Source organism: Equus asinus, chromosome 4 (assembly GCF_041296235.1).
Source record: "Equus asinus isolate D_3611 breed Donkey chromosome 4, EquAss-T2T_v2, whole genome shotgun sequence".
Lineage (NCBI taxonomy): Eukaryota > Metazoa > Chordata > Mammalia > Perissodactyla > Equidae > Equus > Equus asinus.
This window is the reverse complement of record NC_091793.1, coordinates 99371888-99397539: the sequence shown is the minus strand read 5'-3', so window position 1 is coordinate 99397539 and position 25652 is coordinate 99371888. Positions and strand designations below refer to the sequence as shown.

The following is a 25652-nucleotide window of genomic DNA, read 5'->3' as shown; positions in this document are numbered from 1 at the left end:
GAAGATACAGACGGACGTTGACTGATATTTTAAGAATATTACAGACACTTGGAGTTTGTTGCTCATAGAAACTCCTATATACATATGAAATCCTTTAAAAGTTGAGTTTTAATGGAAGACTTAACGAGAACAGGCAGAAGACCATGTTTCTTCAAACTATTTCCAGTCTGGTTCTCTTGTGTATAGCTAGGTTCTTGAGTCTTATGGATACTTACATTATCTTTTAAATATTAATAAGACTACAGCTCTAAAAATTCTATTCATTTAGAAAATGTTGTGTGAAAAGCCTTGGAAAACAGAAACCTTTAATGAAGTATCTTCTAGTTCACTTTAAACTTTGCCCTAAACATCAACTAGTCCGCCTTGAAATCCACTGTAAAAGCTCGTCTGCTTGGATCCAATTTCATAGTTTAAGCAAACTTTCTAACTCTATAAAAGCTATATAGTACTTTATTTGATTTCTATAATGACGAATCTTAAAAGCATTTCAGTTTTGTATGTCACCAGAGACATCTCCTGTTCCTAAATATCTTTAAGTTCCTGGATTCTGTTCAGGAATATAAAACGATTAAAAAATTATTTTAAAAAATAGGACTTTCCACAAAGAGTCATATTAAAAAGAGTGTTTGTTATTTTCAGTCTGGGTACTAATTAAAATACAGGTGTCACACCTACCATAAAAATTTATGCTTTATATTTGAAAAAGGAAAACTGGAAAAAAGGAGTTTAGAAACAAAAACATGAAAAGAATGGATCACACATGCAAAGTGTTTACTGTTTGCCAACACTGAGTTCAGCATAAAAGGCCAGGAGGTTCTCCTTTCTATAGAGAAAGCTGGAAAAAGATGTAAAAAGTCAGTGGTATACGGAAAATAAGTGTGCAAAAATCACTCTAATGTCAATTATATCTCCATAAGAAAATATCACTCAAGTAATTTTTCTAAGACATATATTCCTTTTGGGGAAAAAATGTTACCAAATACAGAAATGGAAATATTTGATAGTGGGAGATACAGGGTAGATTCCCTGTTAAAAACAAAACAAAACAAAACGCTAAAAAAATCTTCTTTAAAAAAACCTATACAAACCTGTAAGGGATGATATTCACTATCAAAAGAAAAGAATAGGTCTTCTGAAACTGAATTTTTCTATGCTTTTCTACTGGATTATATTTTGGGCAAAGATGATCAAGATAAAGCTAACGCAGGCTAATTCTGGCATAAGATGAAGTGTAGAGAGAGATGGTAACGCTGCTGACGTTTCCCAAAGCAGCACCTATCAATGAGGAGTATGGCTCTGGGGGATGAGGGGGCGGTAACGGAAAACGAGGAGCTTTCTGACTTGACAATTTCCATTTATTTTAGATAGTTAATAGAATATTTCTTCACACATCACTAAGAGCATGAGAAAATTTAAATATTTATTTGACATGTTTGTATTAAATATAAAATGTTAAAGGCTAAAACTGGACATCTCATTTTCACACGAAGTACTAAGTCACTATAGTTAAGCTTTTTGGAGATGTGTTCATATATCATGCATAAGTGGCTTAGGAACATTCAGATACAGATTTGCTAAAGTAAAATGCTAATATTCTTATTTGGTGGTTGCCACCCTTGCACAAGCACAGTGATAGGTATGGAATTCTAAACTAGCAGAAAGGCTGACGCCCAGCACATTATAGGTAACTTTGCTTAATAAGGATTCACTTAACAAAATTCCACCTATGTGGAAACACAAATTAAATGACATCCCCTGGCTGGGAAACACACATCTATCTCATGGCTGGTTTCAGTAATGTCAGCACTAACCTTCGGAGCACGCTCAGCAGTTCGGTGGTTTTAACACATGTCACTCTGATGTACTATTTTAAGCCCAATATTTTGAACCTTTTGTTTAAAGAATCTGTATTTAAATTTTTTAAAGTTTTCAAACATATACAAAAATAGAGAAAAAAATCTTGCTAACCATTCCCCAGATTTAATAATTACAACGTTTTGCCACACTTTTAGTGCTCCATTTATCTCTCTTTCCTTTCTTCGTCACAGAATTTTAAAACAGATCCCTCACATCAGATCATTTCAACTCTAAATACTTCCATACGTATCTCTATAAAATAAGGACTTCATAAAACCGCAATTATTCCATAATGCCATATTCATATTCAAATTTTCCTGATATTTCAAAATTGTCTTTCTTCAGCTGGCTTGTGCTAAGTCAGGCTGAAATAAGGTTCACAAATGATGTTTGACTGTGACTGTTACTTCAGTCCCTTAAATCTGGCAAGGGGCTCCCATTTCTTCATTTTCATGCTCTTGACTTACGGAGGGAACCAAAGCAATAAACCTGTAGGATGCTCCACATTCTGACTTTGTCTGATGCGTTTCTCATTGTGGTGTTTACATATCCTCTAACCTCAATACTTCTCGTAAGCAGAAAGCTAGAGCTCAAAGCTTTCAGGTCCAATTTTTGTGTCAGAATACTTTATAGGTGGTGCCGTGTACTTTGCATCATATCATATCATAACTTTTAGAGTTGCTAAGATCAACCAGCCAGTACAAGTGGTGGCAGCCTGATCCTTCTCTTTTCTACTTCACCCTCAACCTTTCTCCTAAGGCAATGGTTCTTGACCTTGGTTGCACACTGCAGTCACTCGGGGTGTGGGTAGGGGGCGGACAGAGAGTTTAGAAACCACTGCTGCCTGAGTCCCAGCCCAAGAGATTCTGATTCAATCAGCCTACATTGTGATCTGAATATTAGGACTTCTAAAAACTCCCAAGATGATTCTAACGTACAGCTAGGACTGAGAATATAGAGATTTTTGCATACAATGACAATCTTTGCTTGAATCAATTATTCAATTAGGAGATAAAATTGGTAATTTTTCTAATTTTATTACTGTTTCTGCATTTATCAGCAGGAATGCTTTTGGCATATTTTAGAAATCTTTAGATAGCTTGTAATAGCTAGGGTTATCTTGAAATACATCTGTATAGGATAGGCAGGATAAACTTTTAATTCTTCTCTTCAATTACCAGTAATTAAATTAATTATGAGTAAGGCAGTGGTTCTCAAACTGCAGAGTGGAATCACCTGGGGATCTTAGTGACTGCTGATGCCTGGCTCAGGCTCTAGACTTTTGCATTTAATTGTGTGGGGAGAGGCCTGAGGACCGAGACCTCCACAGCTCCACAGGCGATTCTAATGTGCAGCAAAGTCTGGGAACCTGTGGAGTGAGGTGTTGTTACCTAATTACCTCTAGCGGTGATAAAAAGTTTGTTTTTTCTTTTATTAATTTGTCTATTGTCAGTTAAATTCACAGGCCCTCATCCACAGAACCTAAGAGGGTAGAGGAAAAGTCTCCCCTCACCAAACATACTGTTAAGCATTTCTGGTGGGCAATTTGATGCTATTTGCCAAAATAAAAATGTATACACCGTAGCCTAGTCAGTTCCACTTAAAAAGAAAAAGTAATTGACAGAGAGAGATGTACAGAACGAATTTTTATCATTGTTTGTCAAAGTGAAAAACTGGAGGGAAAAAAGTTCACTAATAAAGGACAGGTTACATAAATTTTCTAAACAATAGATACTGCTCAGCCATTAAAAAGGAGGCAGATCTTTAAATTTGATATAAAAACACATGCATGGCTTTACTGTGTTAAGGAAAAAAACAGTCATAGAACAATGTATAGTATATCCCCATTGTGTTAAAAACAAAACAAACCCACACATGTGTGGATATTTACACACACTCACTCAACAATTTGTTGTGTTTTATTCTAGATTTTCTTCTATACATTGTGTGTATGTGTGCGTGTGGGGGGGCAATGGCCATAATATGGAGAAATGTGGGAATAAAAGGACATTTTTACCTTTTACTCCAAATTCTTCTAGACTTTTTTTTTTTTAAGTAAGAAGCATCTCTTACTTTTGTAATAAAACATTAAAATTTGAGAAGTTTTATAGCGATGATCAGGAAGCTACAGCGCTGCAGTTGTGTTAAGAAGGCTGTCATAGCTATGAGACTAAAAAAGCCCTGAAAAAAGGAGAGGAAAAACTTGGACTCTGAGGCTAGTTTCAACGGAAATTTGTATTCTTCCTGATATTTAGAAGAGAAACAGGAAGGAACATAGGATAAAATTTTGTCTTTTGTACAATTTATAGTCATAATAAATCATAACATCCAAAATCCTCAATAAATAGTCCTTTTTCCATGATTGCTAACCTAATATTCTATTCATGAACATGTACAATATAACTTCCTACTGTACCTCCTTTATAAATTCAGTACATTTCTACTGAGTCATAAAGTGTTCCCATTTAAGTTCCCATCTTATCTCATGATGTGCTAATGCTTTTTTGTGTTGTAAATTACTTGCTCCAGATGGAGGAAAAAAGAAAGATAAATTGACTTAAGGCTAGTCTCTCATTTATCTTTTATCTTTGTATTTACATTTTTTAAAACTCAGTGGAAGAAACTTGCGTCCATTCATTTTAGAACCAATTTAAATATATAAACAAAATGCAAAACCTAACCCATATAAAGTCTTAAATTTAGTAGTATATACTAACCACCAATGACTAATGTCAGTATATACCACACAATAATTAAGTGTGAGTATGTTAAAATTATAGCACTTCAATACATATTACACAATAAATGAATGTGGCACTGCAAAGTTAAATAATCTTACTGAAACTGAGGGTTACTGTAAATGTTCAATAAGAACACGATTACCCTTTGACCTTGTTCCCAGCCCAGACACAGATGAAAAGAAGTTAATCTTGTCAATTTGCTGTTTTCTTGTTTAACCTGAGGGGTGACTCAAGGGTCACAAGGATTTATAAGCTTGTTTTTTTTCAAACATTGGTACCTGAGCTAACAACTGTTGCCAATCTTTTTTTTTTTTTTTTCATTCTTCTCCCCAAAGCCCCCCAGTACATAGTTGTATATTCTAGTTGTGCGTGCCTCTGGTTGTGGCATGTGGGACACCACCTCAGCATGGCCTGATGAGCAGTGCCATGTCTGCGCCCAAGATCCAAACCGGGGAAACCCTGTGCCGGGGAAGCTGAGCTCGCGGCGAACTTAACCACTTGGCCACAGGGCGGTCCCTGTGACCTTGTTTTGCAGAAGAAAAAGAATGCCTTGAAGGAAATTACTACTGCCTGATAACCAGCCCCCGGCTGGCTTATTTGGAGTGAACGAAATACAGACTCTCCTTTGCTTCTCTGACACTCCTCCTCCCAAGCCCCTTAGCTCTACAAAGACCCCCTGCCGCTTCTTTTGTTAAGGCGGATTTGAGAGAACCTATCCTCCCTTCTTCTCAGTTTGGCCAATTCAAATAAACCTCCACCTCCAAGCACTGGTGTCTCAGAGACTGGTTTATTGCACATCAGCCACATGAACTGCAGATTAAGAGATTCGTATCATTATCAGCTTAAAATTTCTATTTTACTACAATCTTTTCCCTTCCCTTCCATATTTATTGTCAAACATCAAATAGCCTAACTGCATGGAATCATTAATTTTTTTTCTCCTACTTATTACTTACTGTAACAGGCCCATCCAAGTCTATTAATCCCTTAACACCTTCTGGGTCAACGAGAAATTTGCCCCACTTTTATGCTTCTGTGTCGTTTGCTAACTAGTTCTTTGGTACAGACTCTAATCTTTTGGCTTCTTTAATTTCTTATCCATGAGTACTAATGCTCACTTACTTAATATACATTAATTTCTACTCCTGCAACCATTTCTTGAACACTTTCTTCTTCTAGGAACCACGTTGGTGCTAAAGACAACAAGCCTGATTCTCCGGCTGAGTGGGAACAGAAGTGCACTCAGCTCTGCAGGATGCTCCCCGTTCTATCCTGTGGGGAACGGGGAAGGGAAGGACAGGTTCTCAGACTGATGCAGTTCCCTTCCCCTCATCTTACACAGAAGGACTAAAACTGGCAACCACGTAGACTCGAGTAATTTGTTCCCCTTGGAACAGAAAAACTGTGAAATTGTGACTTGTAGCAAAATTCACTTTACAGGATGTGACTGGAAGATTTAAGTAACAACCAATGATCACTTTCACCAAAGGACCCAATTTACGGCTTTAACACACAGCTTCTTTCTGGTGGGTAGGATACTCTGTGTATGGTTATTTTTATGACTGAAGTGGTGTGCTTTTTCTTAAAAGAGAAGTAAATCCAAAGCTTTTTTCTTTAAAAGATAGTCTGCATATTTTCCATCATGAAGAAGTACAATTATATGTGCATATATCTGCATTCTCGCTTTCCTCAGGCCTTTACCTATTATTCTAATATATATTTTCTGTAATTCTGCTGTTTATTTTTATATTTTGCTATATATCTTAAGAGTTACCTCAAATTTTGATGAACATAAGAGATTGTACAAATATGTAAATTGTTGAGACAGAAAGGTGTGAACAATGGAAAAATGACACTAATAAAAAAGAAAATGGAAAGGAGCCATGGGAGGTCAGAATTTGCCACTCTAAAATGTGTCTCTTTGGCTTCATTATTTTTAAGACTGAGATAGAAACTTTGACCTTCCCCCAAACTGCCTAAAAGAATTTAAGTTGGAAGGCCTGTCCCTGGAAGGGGTTATGACGATAGACCACTCTGGGTATGGTGGACTGGAAGGATCCTTGCTAAGCTCATTTTTATCAAAGTTCTTTCTCTGTGGTCACATAGCCTACAGACGGCCCAGCAAACATTTGTTTACCAAACATTTGCTTTTCCATCCCCATGTGATCTGCCTTCCTCCTCTCTGAAGTCCCAAACCACCACCCCCAACATCCTCTTTTGTCCTTAGCTGAAGATGGTATTTAAGGTAGTGGCATCCACCATTTTGGTGAGTTACTCAGATTTCCTGGGTTTCTCCCATGTATACATGTTTTTAAACTTTGATTTTCTCCTGTTATTCTGTCTCAGGTCAATTTAATTCTTAGGCCAGCCAGAAGGACCTGGAGGGTAGGGGAATAGTTCTTCCTCCCTGACAGAACACTAAGACAACATTCCCTCCTTCATGCCTTTGTTAGCAGAATATACATAAAAAACACACAAAAATGCAAGGTTATAGGAAATGCAAGGCTAAGGAAAAGAGAAAGCCGAAACAGAAAATGATAAACTCTCCTCTTCATTAAAGACAAATGGATGTTCATTTATGATTTTAGGGAGTAAATATGTAACGCTGGTAAGCTAGAAAATACAGAATAATGAAGAGAGGGCAATAGAAGGGCAAGACAACAATAAAGCATAAAATCTTCAAAACCACTTTATTACTTCTAGGGAGCTTCTCCTTAAGACTCCTTCCCAACCTGCCTGGGAAAATAAAATGTTTTGGAGAATGGACAGTTCTTCTCATGCTTTGGGAAGTTCTCTCTTCGAGCACCCAAACTTAAAAAGCTTTGGCCTTTTACTTTCAAACAGCCTACTATCCCTAGTATAGGTTAAAAACCAACCAACCAACCACAAAAAACAAGCAAGCTGATTTTTCTGAACTGAATCATAAAGAAATGCAAATCTCTGCTGCCTAGGGCACCCTGAGATCTTCCTTAGAAAATGACGCTGCAGTGAGCAAGCTATTTAAAAATACATTTCAGCAGCTGGTCTCCATTTCTGGCATTTCAACAGAATGGAACATCCTGAAAACACCTGAGTAGGCAGAGATCTCTCTCAGGTAGCGATCAAATCACCAGCCTGCTAATAATTCACCTTACCGCTGAAAAGCTTTTAATGTGCTAAGCTCTTCAAGTCAAATTTGTAATACTTAAAAAAAAAAAATAAAAAAAGTAGAGAAACTCTCTGCAAGTAAATGTCCAAAGTATTAAAGAAAAAGGAGGAAGAACAGACCTTCGATCTTAAATCCTTTTGTGTAATCCTCTCTGATTTAGGAAACCAAGAAAATTGAATAAAGACGTTTCTTTTGTCAAGACCTACAAAAGACAAAGTAGACTGAAGATCTTTAAATACTTTTTACTTTTAAGCCACCCTTGCCTCATTCTGAGTAGCAATGCCAAATTCTAGAAATGAGATGATTTTCAAACTACATTCAGTATCTCTGTGCCCAAAGCAGTAAAGAGAAGACAACAGTTAAACTTTACAGTAAAAGTAGCAGCAAAACTCTCATTTTATCCCATTATGTACTTACAATCAAACTTCTAAAGGGCAACCATAACTACTTAGAAAAGAAACACCAAACAAATCAGATTTTACTCTTTTATTCACACAATCAAATTTCAATTTTCTACCTTTATCATTATAGCTTATTGCTATCATTACAACTTAAATTCATAAGTACGGCTGAAAAGTAGGCAAATTTAAGAAAACACACACATAACCTAAGTATAGTTAAAATAATAGGGGAATAAATGCCAGCTGTGATTGCTGTGTCTGAAGGTTAATACACTTCCCCCTGCCTCCAAAAGAGAGAAAGCATAAGAAACTGTAACACTTGCCTGGTTTCTGTACGAGGTTGGACAACAGTGTATTCTGACAAAAATAAGGGATGAAGCAGTTACTAGGTGGGAATTACAAATGTAGTTGTGGTCGGGACAGGTGAACCATTGGAGTATTTTCCTATGATAAAAGTATCTGGGGAACTGTTGGGACAATATTTAATTAATTGTTACACACTTAGTTGAAAACATACTTCGCATTTATATTATATATATAATATTTTATCTACCTCTACATATTAATACATTAGTAAGCTGATTGCACAGCCTACTAATTAGGATGGTGAAAAGTTTATAAAAAGCGATTTGAAAAATTTAAAGAAAAATACTAAGCACACAGTAGTGCATTTGACACGTGGCTGTAGCAACAATCATGAAGATGGTGGTGAAATATCTGAAGCTGAGAAGGGCCGGAGATGTGGAAAGGATGCCAAGGCCCCAGATATTTCATTCCCTTTTACATGTCTTCATAACCTAAGCTCATTCTGTCTCTATGTAAATCAACACACAGTGATGCACCACACCTGCCTGGCTTTCGGCAGTTAAGAGTCTGCAACCGCCAGCTCCAGCTACTCCAGCCAGGGCAGATGGGTGCAGGCCAGGAGGAGAACTGCACAGAGAAGCCAGGATGTCCCTCCAGCTCTACTTTAGGCAGCATTTCTGGCATGGCTGTATCTCCTTTGTGGTTCCAACCAATGCTGGAAAACTCCCCTTGCCTCACTCCCCACCACTGCTCCAGTTTTGAGGACAAACCACCTACCCCATTGCCCCTGCAGTCCTAGAAATGACAGCAGCTTCCCAGTATCATTGATCTCTTGGGTACTTCATGATGTTTAACTCTCCCAAATCTTCTAACTCACCCTTTTATAACTCCAACTTCCCTATATCAAATCCCTCATACTGAACTAGCTGGCATGGGCTGGGTTTGCCTGACTGGACTCTGACTAATACAGCTATGAACCCTGGGCTACAAAGAACTCTTACGGATCATCAAACACTAACTCTCCAACAGAAAAGGGCAATTTAGCAGATATTTTAATATTTTGTAGATAATTAGAAATACAAACAATGACACTAATGAGGGAATATGATAGGATCAACCTCATATATCTAAAGGAAGGGAGAATTAACACAATCTTTTCCTGAAAGCAACTTGGTGACATGTATCAAAAGCCTTAAAAATGTTCACATACTTTAAATAATTTTCCTTGTAAAAATCTACCCTATTGTAAATCAAAGGGGCAGATATAATTTTTTATACAGGGATGTTTACCACAATGTTATTTACAATAGCGAAAAACTAGAAACAACCTGAATGTCCAAAAATAGAGATATGGGTAAATATGGTAGATACTTGGACTTTTCCTTTACAGCCTCCCCCCACCCAGGAGTGAGTGGACACAGTTACAGAGCTCCACTAAACCTGATAGCTCTTAAAAGGGCAGGGGTATTTATTTTAAACATCGACAACTATATGCTAGATAACTGTTTAAGGCTCTCAAGAAATATTTCTGGAACAAATTAATGATTCAGTATTAAAGATGAACTTACAGAATAATTTTATATTAAACGGTAAATGTTTGTGACATAATATTACATGGAAAAAAGCAGCAAATGTAACAATATATAGTATGTTCCCAGTTTTGCTTAAAAGGAAAAATATAAAATTATGTATAACATATATGCACAGAAAGACTAACTGATAAGACTGATTAAAAGTAATTTTGTTTTTTTTTTATACTTTTCTGTATTTCCCAAATATCCTCCAATGGGCATATATGACATTTAGAATCAGGAGGACAATTATTTTTAAAAGGCAAAAAAACAAAAAGTAGACATGAAGGCCCCTGTTAAGATTAAAATACGAGCTCCATATTCCTCACCACTGCTTAAAGAACTAAAACTAAAAATTAACCAAAGAAAAAAAGATATGTTAGCCACCGGGAAACATAAATCAAAATCACAATGAGAGACCACTTCACACCCCCTAGGATAAGTATAATAAAAAAAAGACAGATAATAACAAGTATTGGAGAAGATGTGGAGAAATTGGAACCCTCATCCTTGGCTGGCAGTGTAATGGTGCAACCATTCTGGAAGTGAATCTAGTCGATCATTCTCTCACAACCTCCCAAGGAGAAAACACAGCCGTTTTCTCCTAGCACAGGTTCTCTCCCGAGTCTCAGTCTTGTTCTCCAACTTGTTGCCCCTTGCTCACAGCACTCTGGCTCACATGTATAACATCACACAATAACATCACATAATAAAGTGTTAATATGCAAAGATCTATCAGTTTAAATGATGTGTTTTCCTTTACACCAGATTTAGGGCTTTCTTTAGTAATCACATTTCTAAACGCTTACTGAATGTCTCCATTTTGCTGTCCTTTAATCATCGCAAATCCAACACATCTAACACTGAAGTCTAGAGCAACCCCTTAAAACTGGCTCTCTGTCTTGTTTTCACTAATTGTTTTAATGGTACCACCACTCTCCCGAACTGAAAACCTCAAAGTCATCATTGTCTACCCTCTTCCACACCACACCAGCCTCTAAGTCCCTAGGAATCGCCTAGTTCAGATCATCTCACACTCTAAATTCTGCAATAAGCTTTCAACTGGTCTCTCTTGCCACTAATTTTTCCTCTCTCCGGTTCACAGGTCTGCTATTTCTCCTGAGGAATGTTTAAATCAGGTGACTTTTTGTTCTAAGGATTTTCAGTGGCTCCCCATGACCTGCAGGAGGATTCAAAGTCCCAGGTATTTATAGATCTTTATAACTTGACTCAATAAGGCTGTCTAGCCTTTGTGCATCTTACTGTCTCCCAAACCAGTTTTAAATGTTCCCTTGTGACATTTCTGTTGTCTCTTCTGACAACGAGAACACCCTCTCCACAGGCTGCCCACCCATCAAGCCCTAAGCTCCAGGCCCATCATCTCTGCAAAGCTGTCTCAGAAGCCGGCTGTCCATTTATAACAGTTTCACACATAACACTTATTTGGCAGTTAAGCACATATCATTTCATGGCATGTCTCTCCTTCTATTAAACTGCTCTTTCTCAGTCTTATTGTTACATAACTTTTCACATGCCTCTGCCTAATCTATGGTTTGAGTAAACACTATAGTTCTTGGGAACAGCTTCGTTATAAAATAGCAGAACGCCTTGTATGTACTATAAATAACCCCAGAATCTTGGTACCAGGTTCGGGTAAACTTAGATACCAGGCCAAATGGTGATCTGAATTGTACTCAATTCAAGCCTTGTTTGAAAAGTGCCAAACTATTTAGATATCAAGGCTTACTCTAGCATTTATACATTGCTGGCATCATCCTTCACGTTATAAATTCTATGGGAGGTGAGGGGGACGTGTGTGTTGTGCCCATCACTGTCAAACCAGCAATCTGTACAGTGCTGGGCCCAAGATGTGGATGCTCAATAAACAATTAATGATGACTAAGTATGAAAATATCAAATATTTGTGAAAGTGGCAGACAGTGTTCTTAACGTAATTTATGCTTTATATGAGGTGAATTTGGGATAAAAAGAAAAGATAAAGAGATTACATCAAAAGCTTCCAGACTATATTAGAAGCTATCAGATATTCTACATCTGAAAGAAAATGACCATTTCACACAACTCTTCTCTTGAGTAGGAGAAACACCGTGAAAGGAAAGACTTAGACTTATATAAATAATTAGCCAACTTTCCTAGATTATACAATCACTTTTGTGTATCCCTATGTTTCCTTATGATAGAAAATTTTTAGATAATGGGTTGATATTAAAAATGTTGATGTCCAATGCTTTAACTTTCTTTACAGTTGACATATACAAGTCTACTCAACTATCTTAAAAAATTTATGTGCATTAAGAACTATTACTTCAAAACAAAGTAGCTCAATACCGTCACTATTAAAGGGTTTGCTTGGCTTATTTCACCAAGAGGTAGTGAATTGAGAAAGAAGGCTATGAAATTCCTTTTTTGTGTGTATGAGCAAAACTTAAGATTTTTTATATGAAAAAACTCATACCTGCTGATCTCCAAGGAAATGACTTCTCAGTTGAGCTAGAGAAAAAGAAGGAAAAAAATAGAACATTTACTTCTTTTGTTATAACATTTAACTGTGGACCTGTTTGTATATAAACATTTAATTTTCACACAATTATACAAAAGTATAAAAATCTCAAACAAAATTTAAAATTACTCTTCTAACTAAGTTAATTTTTAGACAGTAATTTAACCTTCTACATCAATTTGGGACAAAACTGTATGCCTACTTGGAAATTAAGGCAAATCAGAAAGACATAAGATTCTCCTTGGATAAGACAAAATAGCACAGCTATATATGATATTCACGTTACTTATATGATATATTATGCTGTTTTTTGTAATAATACAAAAACTACATATACATTAAAACATACACATTATATATTGTATACAATGTATACATGTACACAACATATATATTAAAAAGAACCAAAAGAGCTGTGAAGAAGTTCAATCATTTTACTTATTTTCAAAAGAAGCCTTAGATACTACAATAGACACAAAAGTTAATGGGGCAGTTTGAATTGAATGCAACCTTATAAAATTTAAATCATATCATAAACCTTTAAATCAAAAATACATTTTACAAGCCAGGAGAAAATTTTAGCTATATATTTTTCTTGGCTTATAGAGCATCAATTTAAAAAAATCGTACATAAAAACATATCTCTGCCTCCTGGCCTCTCCTCCCCCCAAAAATCCAATATAGGAAAGCACGGTCTAAACAAAGGGCAATGTGGCAGAAGCCAGGAACAAAAGGCTGGATTATTAAGCATTTATTTAATGCTAGATTAAGTACTTCAAATATATTATCTCCTTTATATTATTCACAATAACCGTATGAATAGGCACATTATTATATTTTACAGATAAAGAAGCTGGCCAAAGTCTTTGCTAGTAACTGGAAAAGCTGGGATTCAAACCTAGGATGGTCTGATTCCAAAGTCAGGCTTCTCACCACTGTGCTACAAGGCAGAACAGCTTGTGATCCCATTTTTGCATTACACACACATACACACAATCTGCCTAGAAAGAAGTCTAGAAAAATGAAAACCAAAGTGCTTGCAGTTATTTCTGTGGAGTACAACCAAAAGGATTTTTTTCTTTTTAAACATTTGTATCATCTTTTGAAATCAGAAAAAAACACACACTGAGTATTTTTGGACTGTTCAGGAAAAGGTGTGTGACTCTGGGCTTAAGGAAATGTAAAATAAGGGAATTGGAACAGAAGAAGGAAGAATCCTTTCAGTGCTACAGTTCTAAGATTTTAAGTTCTTGTTAACCCTTTGGTATTTCCCCAAGTCATTAAATGGTTAATGAAACTCTTGCTGGTTAAAAACTCTAGAGTCAGTAAGAACTCCCTAAACTTCAATTTTGTATGTGATTTGCCTCTTCTTCATCAGAACACAGCAGTTCACATCCCAGGACCTTGAACCAGCTGCAAGCTGGGAGGCCTGCTCCCAATGGATGGAGTCAATCAGTTGATGATAATCTTCTGCACTCAGGTGATGTTCCTTTATCTGACACAATCCTAACTGATTTCAAAAGGGACTGAAGGGACAGAAGAAAGATGAAGATCTGGTCCAATATCAGTAAGGGCATAGCTGTCTTGCTCCTGAGGGTTGGTTATCACATTCTCGTGACTCTAAAAGTAGTTCCCTACACTGAATTTCAGTTTCTCTTGAATCTGTTTTCGTTTTTTAATTCTATTATCTAAATTAGTTTTTTAAGCACTGAGGTTTTTACCTCTGTTCCTATAAAAATGTTCATTCTTTTTTTGGTCAATATTAAAATACATGGTAAATCAAACTGCCATCCAGAAATGTTTCATATACCTCCAGTTTCTTGGGAATATTATGACAGTCTATTATCTTCTGGGTTTGAAACTTACATAAACTTTAATGAAATACCTTTACGAGATTTTTTATTCTAGAAATTACAGATCATAGAATATAATTCACGTCAACTGCTTAAATTGGGAGAGGGCTGTGGCTGTTTTGCTCATCTCTCTATGTCAGGGGCCTAGAATACTGCCTGGCACACAGCAGATGCTTAATATATATTGTTGCGAACATGAATTGTGAAAAAGTAACACTGAGCTCTTCACTGTTCTGAAAGAGCAGGCATACATAAGCTGTCAGCTATTACTCTGCTCAGGCAGGTCAACTTATTCTCCTCCACTTGAGGTAGGAAATTCCAGTTGCCTTTTTGTGTAACAATCAGGCAAACAGCATTTTTGCGGCTGAAAAGGCCTTCAGTTATCAAAATACAGTAACACATTCCTAGAAGAAGGCAATGAGAAGCCTCAGTTAACATTATTTTTCCCTCCTCTATTTTAGGCAAAAGATAAAAATCATTAGGAAAATAAACTAACATTAAGATTAAAAATAAGCAAAAAGTTCCATGGTATATTTTGAAGACTACATATTCAGTCCAATTACCTTCACACTAATCCTACAATTCTATGTTATAACTGGTCATTATATGTTATTCAGAACAGTCTATTTCCCTTCGAACCACTCACTTTAAATGACTCAGATTGTTCACCACTCTGGGATTCAAGGATCAGACAATAAATACGCGCAACTTTGAAAAGCTGTTTTAAGTCACTGATGTAACCAATGTAACCCATTTTTATCAGAAAAATTAGAGGCAGCTCCATGTCAGAAAAATAGACTTATTCCCTCCTTCTTCTCTCTCTCCCTCCAACCATCTACTCCTAGAAACACTTCCCCAACTTTTATTGAATGTCTACAATGTGTCTATAGGCACTATGCCCATAAATGACTCCATCTCATTTCCTTTTACTTCTCATTTGAAGATGCCAAGCAGCTCGTGTTCTAGGAGCTTGCAGTGGAATGTGAAACATTTTAAAATACAAGAACTGAATCATCCATGATAACTTTGTTCCAGTGGGAAGAAGCATTCACAATTTTCAATAATTTAATTATCAACAACCTTCTAGAATGAAATCCATTCATAAGTTTGGGACTATCTGGTCAGACAGTGAACAACAATTAAAAGCAAGTTAATTAGCAAATTAATAAATCAAGGCAAATTCATTTTAATGTGAAAAATATTAGTTTTAAGACACCATACCTTCATCACAATATTACATGAAAATATGTAGTAAATCACTATAAAATTCTAAGCACTTAAGAATTAATTTTTTTTTCATTCACAGACATAAATGGAGGCAAAAATATCTTTTTGGGTATTTACAGCTGTGCAATTGTCTTTGATACCCTCCTTATTTTGGTATTTTCCCATATTATCAGAAAACTAGCTTGCTCACACTCCTCTGCAGCCAGAGGGCAGACCAGGGAGCAAAGGTCTCCAAGAAGCCACGTGAGGGGGTATATTGGGGAGCATCTGGTGCACCCAGCAGTGGCAGTGGGCACTGTTCCAGGACACTCTGACTGAGAATCTGGCTCTCTGGCCTTCCTAGACATTCCATAAGTTGACACCAAAAAGCTTTCAAGTTCCTCTTCTGCTTACACAAGCCAGAGAGGATTCTATTGTTTGCAACCAAAAGTCCTGATTGACGTTATCATAAAACTCAGTCTTATGGTTAACAACAAATATAAACTGGCCCTCTGCAGAGAGCCCAAACCTTACTCCTCAACTCTAGGCCTGTATTTTCAAGTGGACACTGGATACTACACTTCGTATTCAACATATTGAAACTCTCTCCCCCTGGAGCTAACTCCCATTTAATCATTACCACCTAGTCACTCAAACTGAAGAACATGGGAGTCATTTTATTGTCTCCCCCACTCCCCCAGTATGTCAGCTCCATGAGGGCAGCGAAGTCTGCCCTGTTCACTGATGTACCTCCAGACAGTCACTTAAAACAGACACCTTTTGAATCCATCCCTACTACCACAGACACAGTTCTGGCCTTCATCCTTGCATCCTCTATTGGCTGGATCACTCTTTCAGTCTCTCTGCTAACTCGTCTTCCTGGCTTTGATTTCTCATCCTTTCAGGCTCTCTTCCATGCTGCTGCTACAGTGATTTTCAACCACTCAAACGTGATATCATTTTCATAATGATAATGCACAGCAGATCCATAGAGGATAAATTTCAAACATCTTAGCACGGCACAGATTCCAACGTCTCAGTGCAGCACAGAAGGCCCTCTACCACCTGGTTCCTTCTAGTTTGCCCTTTTCCACACAAACCTACATTCCAGGCACTTCTAATTACTTGCAGTTTCCTCACATACCATGCTGCCTCACGCTTCTAGTGCTATTTTTGGGGTAGAATGTGCAGAAACACAATCTGGAAACATTTTCAGAATTATACAAATTCCAGAGTGGTATACACAGGTACCATGTAACAACATATATGTTATATACCCATGAAACTGAATACTCTAAGAGTTTACCTTCACTATGTATCACTTAATAACAGGAATATTTTTCAAAAATGGTCTGTTTAACTAAGTCAGTACCCAGTTTCCTCGATTCTACTGCGTCTGATGTGAGCCAGCCTGCCTTAGTGGACACTAGCAGGGGATGGGCGTTGGGAATTTGATGGAGCCATAGTAACTTCACCATGTCATTTCCCTCACCTTCCGGCAGGTCTAGATGGGGCTCTTCCTATTGCTAGCACATGCACACTACTGTCATTAATCTCTTACTAGACACTCTGAATTGGGACAGAATCCAAGAGTTATTCCCCTGTGGAAAAGAGAAGCAGGTCTCAGTCTGAGATTGGAACATGGTCAAACTGTAAAATTTACTGCTTTATTAAAAAATATTGTTAAATTTTACACACACATGTGTATATATAAAAGCCTCATTAATTAAGCATAGCCAATAACAAATTCAATTTCACTTAGTATTAATGGAGAGGAATCACTTGAATGAACTATTCTAGAAACTTTTATTTATGAATAGAGCGTGAGTGTGTACCACTGTCTAGACTACATACCCTCTACAGCATCTTCCCTGGTGACCACAAATCATCCTTCAAGAATTAGCTCAATAAAAGCTGATCACTGCCTCTTTTCTGTCAAGAATGTGCCCAATAATCCATCTCAAGTTTTGCACTTTTCATATGGCTGTAAATGTAGTATTTGTTTACATACGGTTGTAATTGTAGTATTTGTTTACTTGTCTGTTTCCACTACCAGACAATGGCCTTCTTGAAGGTAAAGACTGTGTCTTGATTCTGTCTGCATCCCACTAGCATTGAGTAGGATGCTAAATAAATGATACCTGATCTTAACTTTTTGGGTTGTTCTTTTTTAAAGCTAATCCTAAGCAATTTTGGAAATTGTTTCAATCATTCTAGAAAGGAGTCAGATTCCCTCCCCCCTCTTGTTTTTGGTTCTTTCCATATCTTATAGATAAGGTGTTTATTGTACATATTATATGTATCCATTCAACAAATATTTGTTGATCATCTACTTAGTGGCAGACATTGTTAAAGGCTGGGATACAAAAAAGAGGCAAAGTCCTTGCCTTTCAGGTGCTTACAATTGTCTTAGAATTATTCATTACTGTTCCTGTGTGACTCCCCCACTGGTTCACATGTCCCTCAAAGCAAGAAGGTGTCAGAAGACTTCTGAAAGGCTGATTCTAAAGCCAGAAACCTTTATAAGAGGACTTTGATGGATCCAGCAGTGTGCTGACTAAAGAAGCATTCACTTATGTTAACAACCCTAAGAGTGAAACACCTGTCTCCTAAAATAAAGACAGACCTAGCCCTCCTTCTCCTCACCTACTAAGAGAAGGTACATTGGTACTGGGCCTATCCAGGTAAAGAATTTGAACATGAAGGCTCCCGGTGGGAGAGGTATGTAGCAACACGAGATGTACTGCCATATCCTGGAGTTCGTCTCAATTCTCAGAGCTCAAAATTGTAAAGGGCTGGGAATCAGCCAGTTTGGGAAACCACCAACATAACATTCTACATATGCAAGTAAATCTGACGTTTCTCCCCTTTGTAGTGTGACAGCCAATCTCTTCAAATGGTTGTTTAAACCACCCCAATTCAGCAGCATTACAGGATCTACTTATTTCACTATTACAACACTTTCTTTCACAGTATTTTAAAAATGATTCTTAGGTGTTCTTCCTTTACTGAACAGAGGTAATTAATAGATGAAAACTTATTGTTCTCATGTTCATTAATCTTACTATAAATATTTTTAAAAATTCATTTGTACTTGCTGACTTGACTTTTTATTCTTGCATTTCCTAGTAGTTTTAGTATTTTGAGCTCTGACCATAAATTCTGAGTTCCACACACAAAAGTTCTGTATTTCTTCTGCACGTTAACTCTTGAATTCAAGCACTACCACGTTTGCAGATGAAATCTCAGCAGCTCCAGGAAATTCCACACTGCATTTCTCTCTTTCGCTACCAATTCATTACTGTGTTACTTTCAATTTGTGGTTTGCCCATTTAAAAAAGTATCTTTCAATTTTTTCATTTATTATTGGTGGACTTTATTATTCTACTAATCGAAGTTATTCTGTTAGAAAATGTTAGGTTTTCTGAATTCTAAATCCATTGTGAAAACTTCTGGCAAATCTATTGGTTTGTTATAACTTCCTTTGTAATCCATTGCTCTAATATTTATGTCTACTTTTTAATTCATTCCAAGGTTCAGTCCTCAGTTAAAAAAGAAAAAGGAAAGTTGGTTTGTTTGGATTCTTATTTTTTGGCAATGAATTCACACTGTAATTACTCAATACCTTGTTATCCTCTAAGTATTAATGCTTTTTAATGAGCTGCATCAGAATCTTCTTAGATATGGAAACCAGGCTCCATGGTTCCAGGTCACTCCATATTTCCCACTATGTGCCCAGGATTTTCTCCCCAAGGAAACTAGTAAAATAACTACTAATGATTCTGAAGTTTTAGTCTCTACTTGGAGTGTTACAGGGTAAATTTAAAACAAACTCCCTCAGCTGAGTAATCCATTGTACTGAACACTTAAATGTCTCTATCTTCATTAATTATAACTAAATTAATCTTCAATTATGATATGGAGATAACATCAATCACGTACTTTAAGTCTTTTATTTCTATCTAGTATTGCTTTGTCTTCCCTTTTAATTAGTATATTTAGAACTTTGCTCAGTTTCTCTTAATGCATTTGTAAGATATTCCATTGGGGGGCTGGCCCCGCGGCCGAGTGGTTAAGTTCGCGTGCTTGGCTTCGGCGACCCAGGGTTTGACCGGTTAGGATCCTGGGTGCAGACATGGCACTGCTCATTAGGCCATGTTGAGGCGGCATCCCACATGCCACAACTAGAAAGACCCACAACTAAAATATACAACTATCTACTTGGGGGATTTGGGGAGAAAAAGCAGAAAAAAAAGAAAAGATATTCCATTGGTTTTCTGTGAGTTCCTAGCTAGGTAAAGCTCATTCTGTGCTTTAGCTTTCTTGAGTGCTCTTGAATTTATGCTTGAGAATGCCATTTTTTGAATCCAAGGTCTTAAAAGCATTCACCATATAAGCAGGTTAAGTATCTCCTCACCTTGACTTCAACAAGAATGCCCTTGAGCTCATTTTACTCATAATGAGCATGGTGACAAGTGGGGTCTAGAAGACTGAGATGGAATCAAGGGCTTTCTAATGCTATACCATTTTCTGATGTTCCAAGAACTCATACCACCCATCAACAGGTAACTGTTAGGTTATAACTAGTTTTGTTTTTCCTATATTTCAGAAACAAGGACCTCATTTCTTACTTTTAATTAGGTAAGGACTGACTAGGAAATAAATCCTTCACAATAAAAACCGACTTACTCTCTGTCTTACCTCCAGAACAACCAGAGCAGTTAGACAAAAACAACATGTAATGATTATTCTTCCTGAGACAGGTGTGGATAGCTCTTCATTCTTCCACTAGGCTATTTTGGTAAGTCAAAACTAGGAAGGCCAATATGCAGAACAGATAAAGAAGGTGAACTGCTTTGCCTGGGGAAGCAGAGGAGGAGAGGTGGAAGGCAACAGCTATCCCTACCACCACATTATTGTCCCTAAGGGGTTCTGGGGACCCTAGTTTGAAAAATCACTAGCCTATAAACAATAAGGATATCTCAGCAATAATACTCAGCAATCCTTCTTGGTATTTAACTACAGTTTTGAGAGCCTCTTCCAAATTCACTTATTGTCTATTCACAATTAATTGCAACAAAAACAGAAACTCTTTCTCCAAATTCATGATTTTTCTGGGCTTGAGGCTCCTTTCTGTGTTCTCTTTAGCATGGTATCAGACCCTGGACAATTTTTTTAATAGAAGAAGACTGATTCCCTTCTTCCTAAGAAAAGACCACTTGATCTCAACAGTCAGGAAAAGTGAAACCATGACAACATGCTCATAATTGTAGTTCATTATTATTTTTGTGTCTTATGGTTTTAAACTGCCCCTGAAAATAATATGAACTAAGCAAGACCTAACAAATGAGACAGGGCAGAAGATCTCTTTTCCTAACTATTTATATGATCTGAGCATGATATTGAGGTTAGAAAAAAGAAAGGGCACTTGAATTAAAAATGATGTCCTTCAGGTAGGACGCAGCTGCTCCCGACCCATCAGCAACAGGACACGAGCCTGAGTTCCCTTCCACAAGTGGTGACTGATTTGTGCTGATCCAGCTGCACTCTAAACCCCATCACCTGTGTGACCAACAGAAAGAGCAAACAAGACGGCTGGAGCAAGGCAGCCTGATGGGACACGGAACACGCGAAGGTCAAAGGCTTAGAGTCCGACCCTTATATTCCCTCTCAGTGACATTTTACCTGAAAAAACTGGCCATGCTCTCAGAATGTGCTTTTACAATTTTGGTCTTTAAAGCAGGGACAGCAAAGTGTGGTACAAAAGCACAGTCTTGGTTTCCACTGGCTGCTAGTAAGTTTAGAGTAAAATGTACAACCAGCCACTGTGGCGGACATTTTTGGTCTCAATACCGGCGGCTCTATTTTGTTCTCACCCTCGTTTTCTGAGTTCTTCATTCCACTTTTCCCCCCTGCTACTCTACCATAGTTTGGACCCTTATAACCGCCGTCTAAAATGAATTCCAGAAAAAGGTAAGATAAAAATAACTAATATTATGACTAGTCTCCTAAAGAGAAAATTATGTATTTGATGTAGTAAAAACATTAAAAGAACAGGAAATACTAGTAGAGCCCTTTTAACAGTTCAAGTAACTTTCATAGGGACTAGAGGTGAACACATTTTAGAAGATGTTAAATACTCTTTGACAAAAGCGCTTTGTGTTATTGCTTTAAATCTATGAATAAAAGATCCAGAAGACCATATGGGAAGGGGAAGATCAAAAAGGATGTAGTACTAGACAAAAATGAGACAAACAGCTCCCTCTGGTATCCCCATAAATTATACAGGAGGCGTGACTTCTGTTTAAGCCCATCCCACAACAGGTGTTCCAACCAGTAAAAGCAGAAATCAGAATAGAAGGTTTTCTAACATTTCAGTTGGCATTTCAGAGTGAAAGCAACTGACATGAAAATAGCAAAATGACTAAACACAACACCAGACTCTCTCTCTGAAGTATTCTGCCATAATTTAGGATGCTATTTAGGCGAACGGTCAGCCTTCGAATAGATGGGATACTACGAATTGTGTCAATGGTCTACAACATGCTATGGTTTCCCTCATTTCTATTCTTGCAAAGCCCTCCAAAGGCAAAGAAACAGGAAGGGAAAACATTATTTTAAATGTAAAATAAAAAAAGAAAAAGCACATATAAATATCGCTTTTTAGAAATGTATAAAACAATTCAAGTCTTATATTTTTAAATAAAGCTGGCATGGGTAAGGAGCAAGGAAAGGGTCCTGTGTTTCTACTTGTTCTATATGAGACTGAGCACAGACTTAACATAAGACTAAGCCATAGAGATCCGTAGCAAGAGATACACACTGGCTGGCACCCCAAACTCTTAAAATTCATAATTATAAATAGTTTTGTTTATGATGCATGCAATTTCATTTTGTACATTATTTAGGATTTAAAATGCTTTGAAAAGCCTATGTAAAAATGTATTTTAAAGGAATTTTAAGATATTATAAGCCTAAATTTTTAATTAAACATGTACCCCCTGATTATTTATCCTGTTTAGACACTCATTCACATCCTATTCTTTGATACTCATGTAAAGGCACTATGAAATCTGGCATGTGTGTCTAAAGAATGATATTCACTTTATGTCCATTAATTACCCAGAGTAAGGATTTATTTAAATTTTTTTTTTAAAGATTTAATTTTTTCCCTTCTTCTCCCCAAAGCCCCCTGGTATATAGTTGTATATTCTTCGTTGTGGGTCCTTCTAGTTGTGGCATGTGGGATGCTGTCTCAGCGTGGCTTGATGAGCAGTGCCGTGTCCGCACCCAGGATTCAAACCCACGAAACACTGGGCTGCCTGCAGCGGAGCATGTGAACTTAACCACTTGGCCATGGGGCCGGCCCCTATTTAAAAATTTTTTATAAACAGTAAAGTTTCTTTAATTTCTGAGAAAACTTTATTCTCATTATGAGTGTAAAAAGAAAAAGAACATGATATACTTCTTATATTTCTCCTTTGATTTTTGAAAAAAATTGTTTCTCACGGTAACAGCATTTTCAGGTCTTGCATCATGGACAAGCATAACATAAATAGCCATTTTTAGTACTGAAGGAGGAGGAATGAATTCACATGTGAGATACAGTGCAGACCTAGGATCATCAATAACTGTCCTGGAAAATGAATGGACACGTAAGGATACAGTCAACATTCGGCATAACATATGCTACGTTTCTACGTAGTAAGACATATGGAACCTAGGAAAGTGGTTCTCGAATGCTTTAAATCCCTCCCCAAACCTCTCCTGGATCCCTAATTTGTCCCACATTAGCTTACCTACTCACTTCCTCTCTTCTCTATTTATCCCCCACACATAAGTGTGCAGGGTTTCCAAGCTACTGAATAGAGGAATGAAACAGAAAAAAGCCCATTTGAACGAAGGACATTAATGATGGAGGATCACGGTAAAGTCTCTTAAAACAGCTTTTGTGATATTTATAATGGGCGATCCATACACTGTTCAGCGGTTGAACAGGCACCCTCCATGGAAAGAGACAGGGCAAGTGGTTGGATAAGACTGTCTTAAATTCCTGGCTTTACTGTCCAGTATTCTTCCTTTGAGGAATATGAATGAAAAGAGGAACAATGGTTTGCAACAGGACAGCAGAAGTGGTTGATCAGCTTCATCCTTCTTTCCCCTCTTTGACCCTTCTCCCATTCATTGCCATAATGAGCCAACATTATTGATGGAACAGGCATTATGAAGTATATGGAGCGTACTGCATAGATTCATAACCTATTCAAGTTAAATAAATAGTCTTTATTTAAACTAATGAAGAGAACATCTAATACTCAGATTTTAAGAGAGATAACCATCCTAATTTTACAAAAATGAAACAAATTTTAATCATAATTTCAGTCAGAAAATTAAGAGCCAAATCACTTAACATTTAAAAAACGTATTGTTATGGAACATTTAAAACACACATGCATGTATATATAAAAGAAAATAGTATAATGAAGCCCCTATGTATTCATTATCCAGCTTCAACAAAGAAAGGGAACATATGATCACACTTATTTCATCTATACTTGAACGCACTGTTTTCTCTGCATTATTAGATTATTTTGGAGCAAGTCTCAGACATTTTATCATTTCAGTAATAAATACTTCAGATGTATCTCTGAATATAGATACTTTAAAAAGGCTGTAACAGGGACCAGCCCAGTGGCATAGTGGTCTGCTCTGTTTCAGCAGCCTGGGGTTCACAGGTTTGGAGCCCTTGTGTGGACCTAGCACCCTAGCACTTGTGGATCAAGCCACGTTGTGGTGGCATCCTACAGAAAACAGAGGAAGATGGGCACAGATGTTAGCTCATCAACAGTCTTCCTCAAGCAAACAAGGCAAGATTGGCAACAGATGTTAGCTCAGGGCCAATCCTCCTCACATACATGCACAAAAAAACCTTTATATAAAGTAGAGGAAGATGGGCATGGATGTTAGCTCAGAGACAATCTTCCTCAGCAAAAAGAGGACGATTGGCAGCAGATGTTAGGTCAGGGCTAATCTTCCTAAAAAAAAAAAAAAAATAGCAGTAAAATTCTTAACATCAATAAATACCTAGTCAGTATGCAAATTCCCTGTTTCAATTGTTAAAAATAGTTGGTTTGTTTGAATCAAGACCAAAACAAGGTCCATATGCTGTATTTGGTTGCTATATCTCTAAAAATCTCTTTAAATGCATAGTTTTGTCCTCCCTCTCTCTTATCTTTTTCTGCTTGAAATTATTTCATTTGCCCTACAGAATTCCAAACAGAATGGATCCAACTAATGCATTGGCAAGGTGTCATTTAACATGTTCCCCTGTCTCCATACCTCCTATGAATCGGTATTTATATCTAGATGGTTGAGTAATTTTTGGGCAAGAATATGTCATAGGTGATGTTAATGTACTTCCCATTGCATCACATGAGGAGGCCATAATTTCTGACTGTCTCCCCTTTTGTAATATTAACAACAGACAGATCAGTGGGTTCAGGTGCTTATTGGCCTGATCCATTCATTGTAAAGTTTCCCATCATCTTTTCAGCTAATGATTTTAGCAGCCATTGATGACCAGTGACCTAGAAACATGATTTCATTAGTGGTTGCAAAATTCACCCAAGATTTTAACTTCTAGACTTATTCTTAATGTACTACTCTAGTCTACAACACAATTTCTACCGTTTTATGTTCACAAGGAATGCAATATAATAGTTTCACTTACTATTTATAAATAAGTCTTTACTGAAAAGTATGTTGCTTATGCTGCTCAGAAAATAGATACAGATCTATATTTTGAACTTCCTAAGCACCAGTTCGTATAGCATGGCTAATAATTTTACTTGAATTTTCTCTGTGGCTCAGATAGCCCCATTATTGATAATGTACCCACAGCTGGGCATAGATCAACCTTTAACTGCCTTGCTCTAAAGCAGAGACTATACATCATAAGATCATGGAATAATTGGCTTATTTCCTCTTTTCCTGTAAAAAAAAAAAAAGGCTAGAAGAAATAAACACATACATATACCCTAAAGACATT

At 37.0% G+C, this 25652-nt stretch overlaps 1 protein-coding gene across 33 annotated transcripts in view; it reads right to left on the bottom strand.

The window, feature by feature from the left end:
• The window catches only part of PKP4 (plakophilin 4), a 232555-nt gene that overhangs the window by 64192 nt on the left and 142711 nt on the right, over positions 1 to 25652 (bottom strand). For all 33 annotated transcript variants that reach the window (XM_070507849.1, XM_070507855.1, XM_070507863.1 and 30 more), the window contains one exon: positions 12501 to 12535. In XM_070507849.1, the coding sequence (XP_070363950.1) occupies positions 12501 to 12535 (35 nt within the window). The remainder of the gene's footprint in view (positions 1 to 12500; positions 12536 to 25652) is intronic.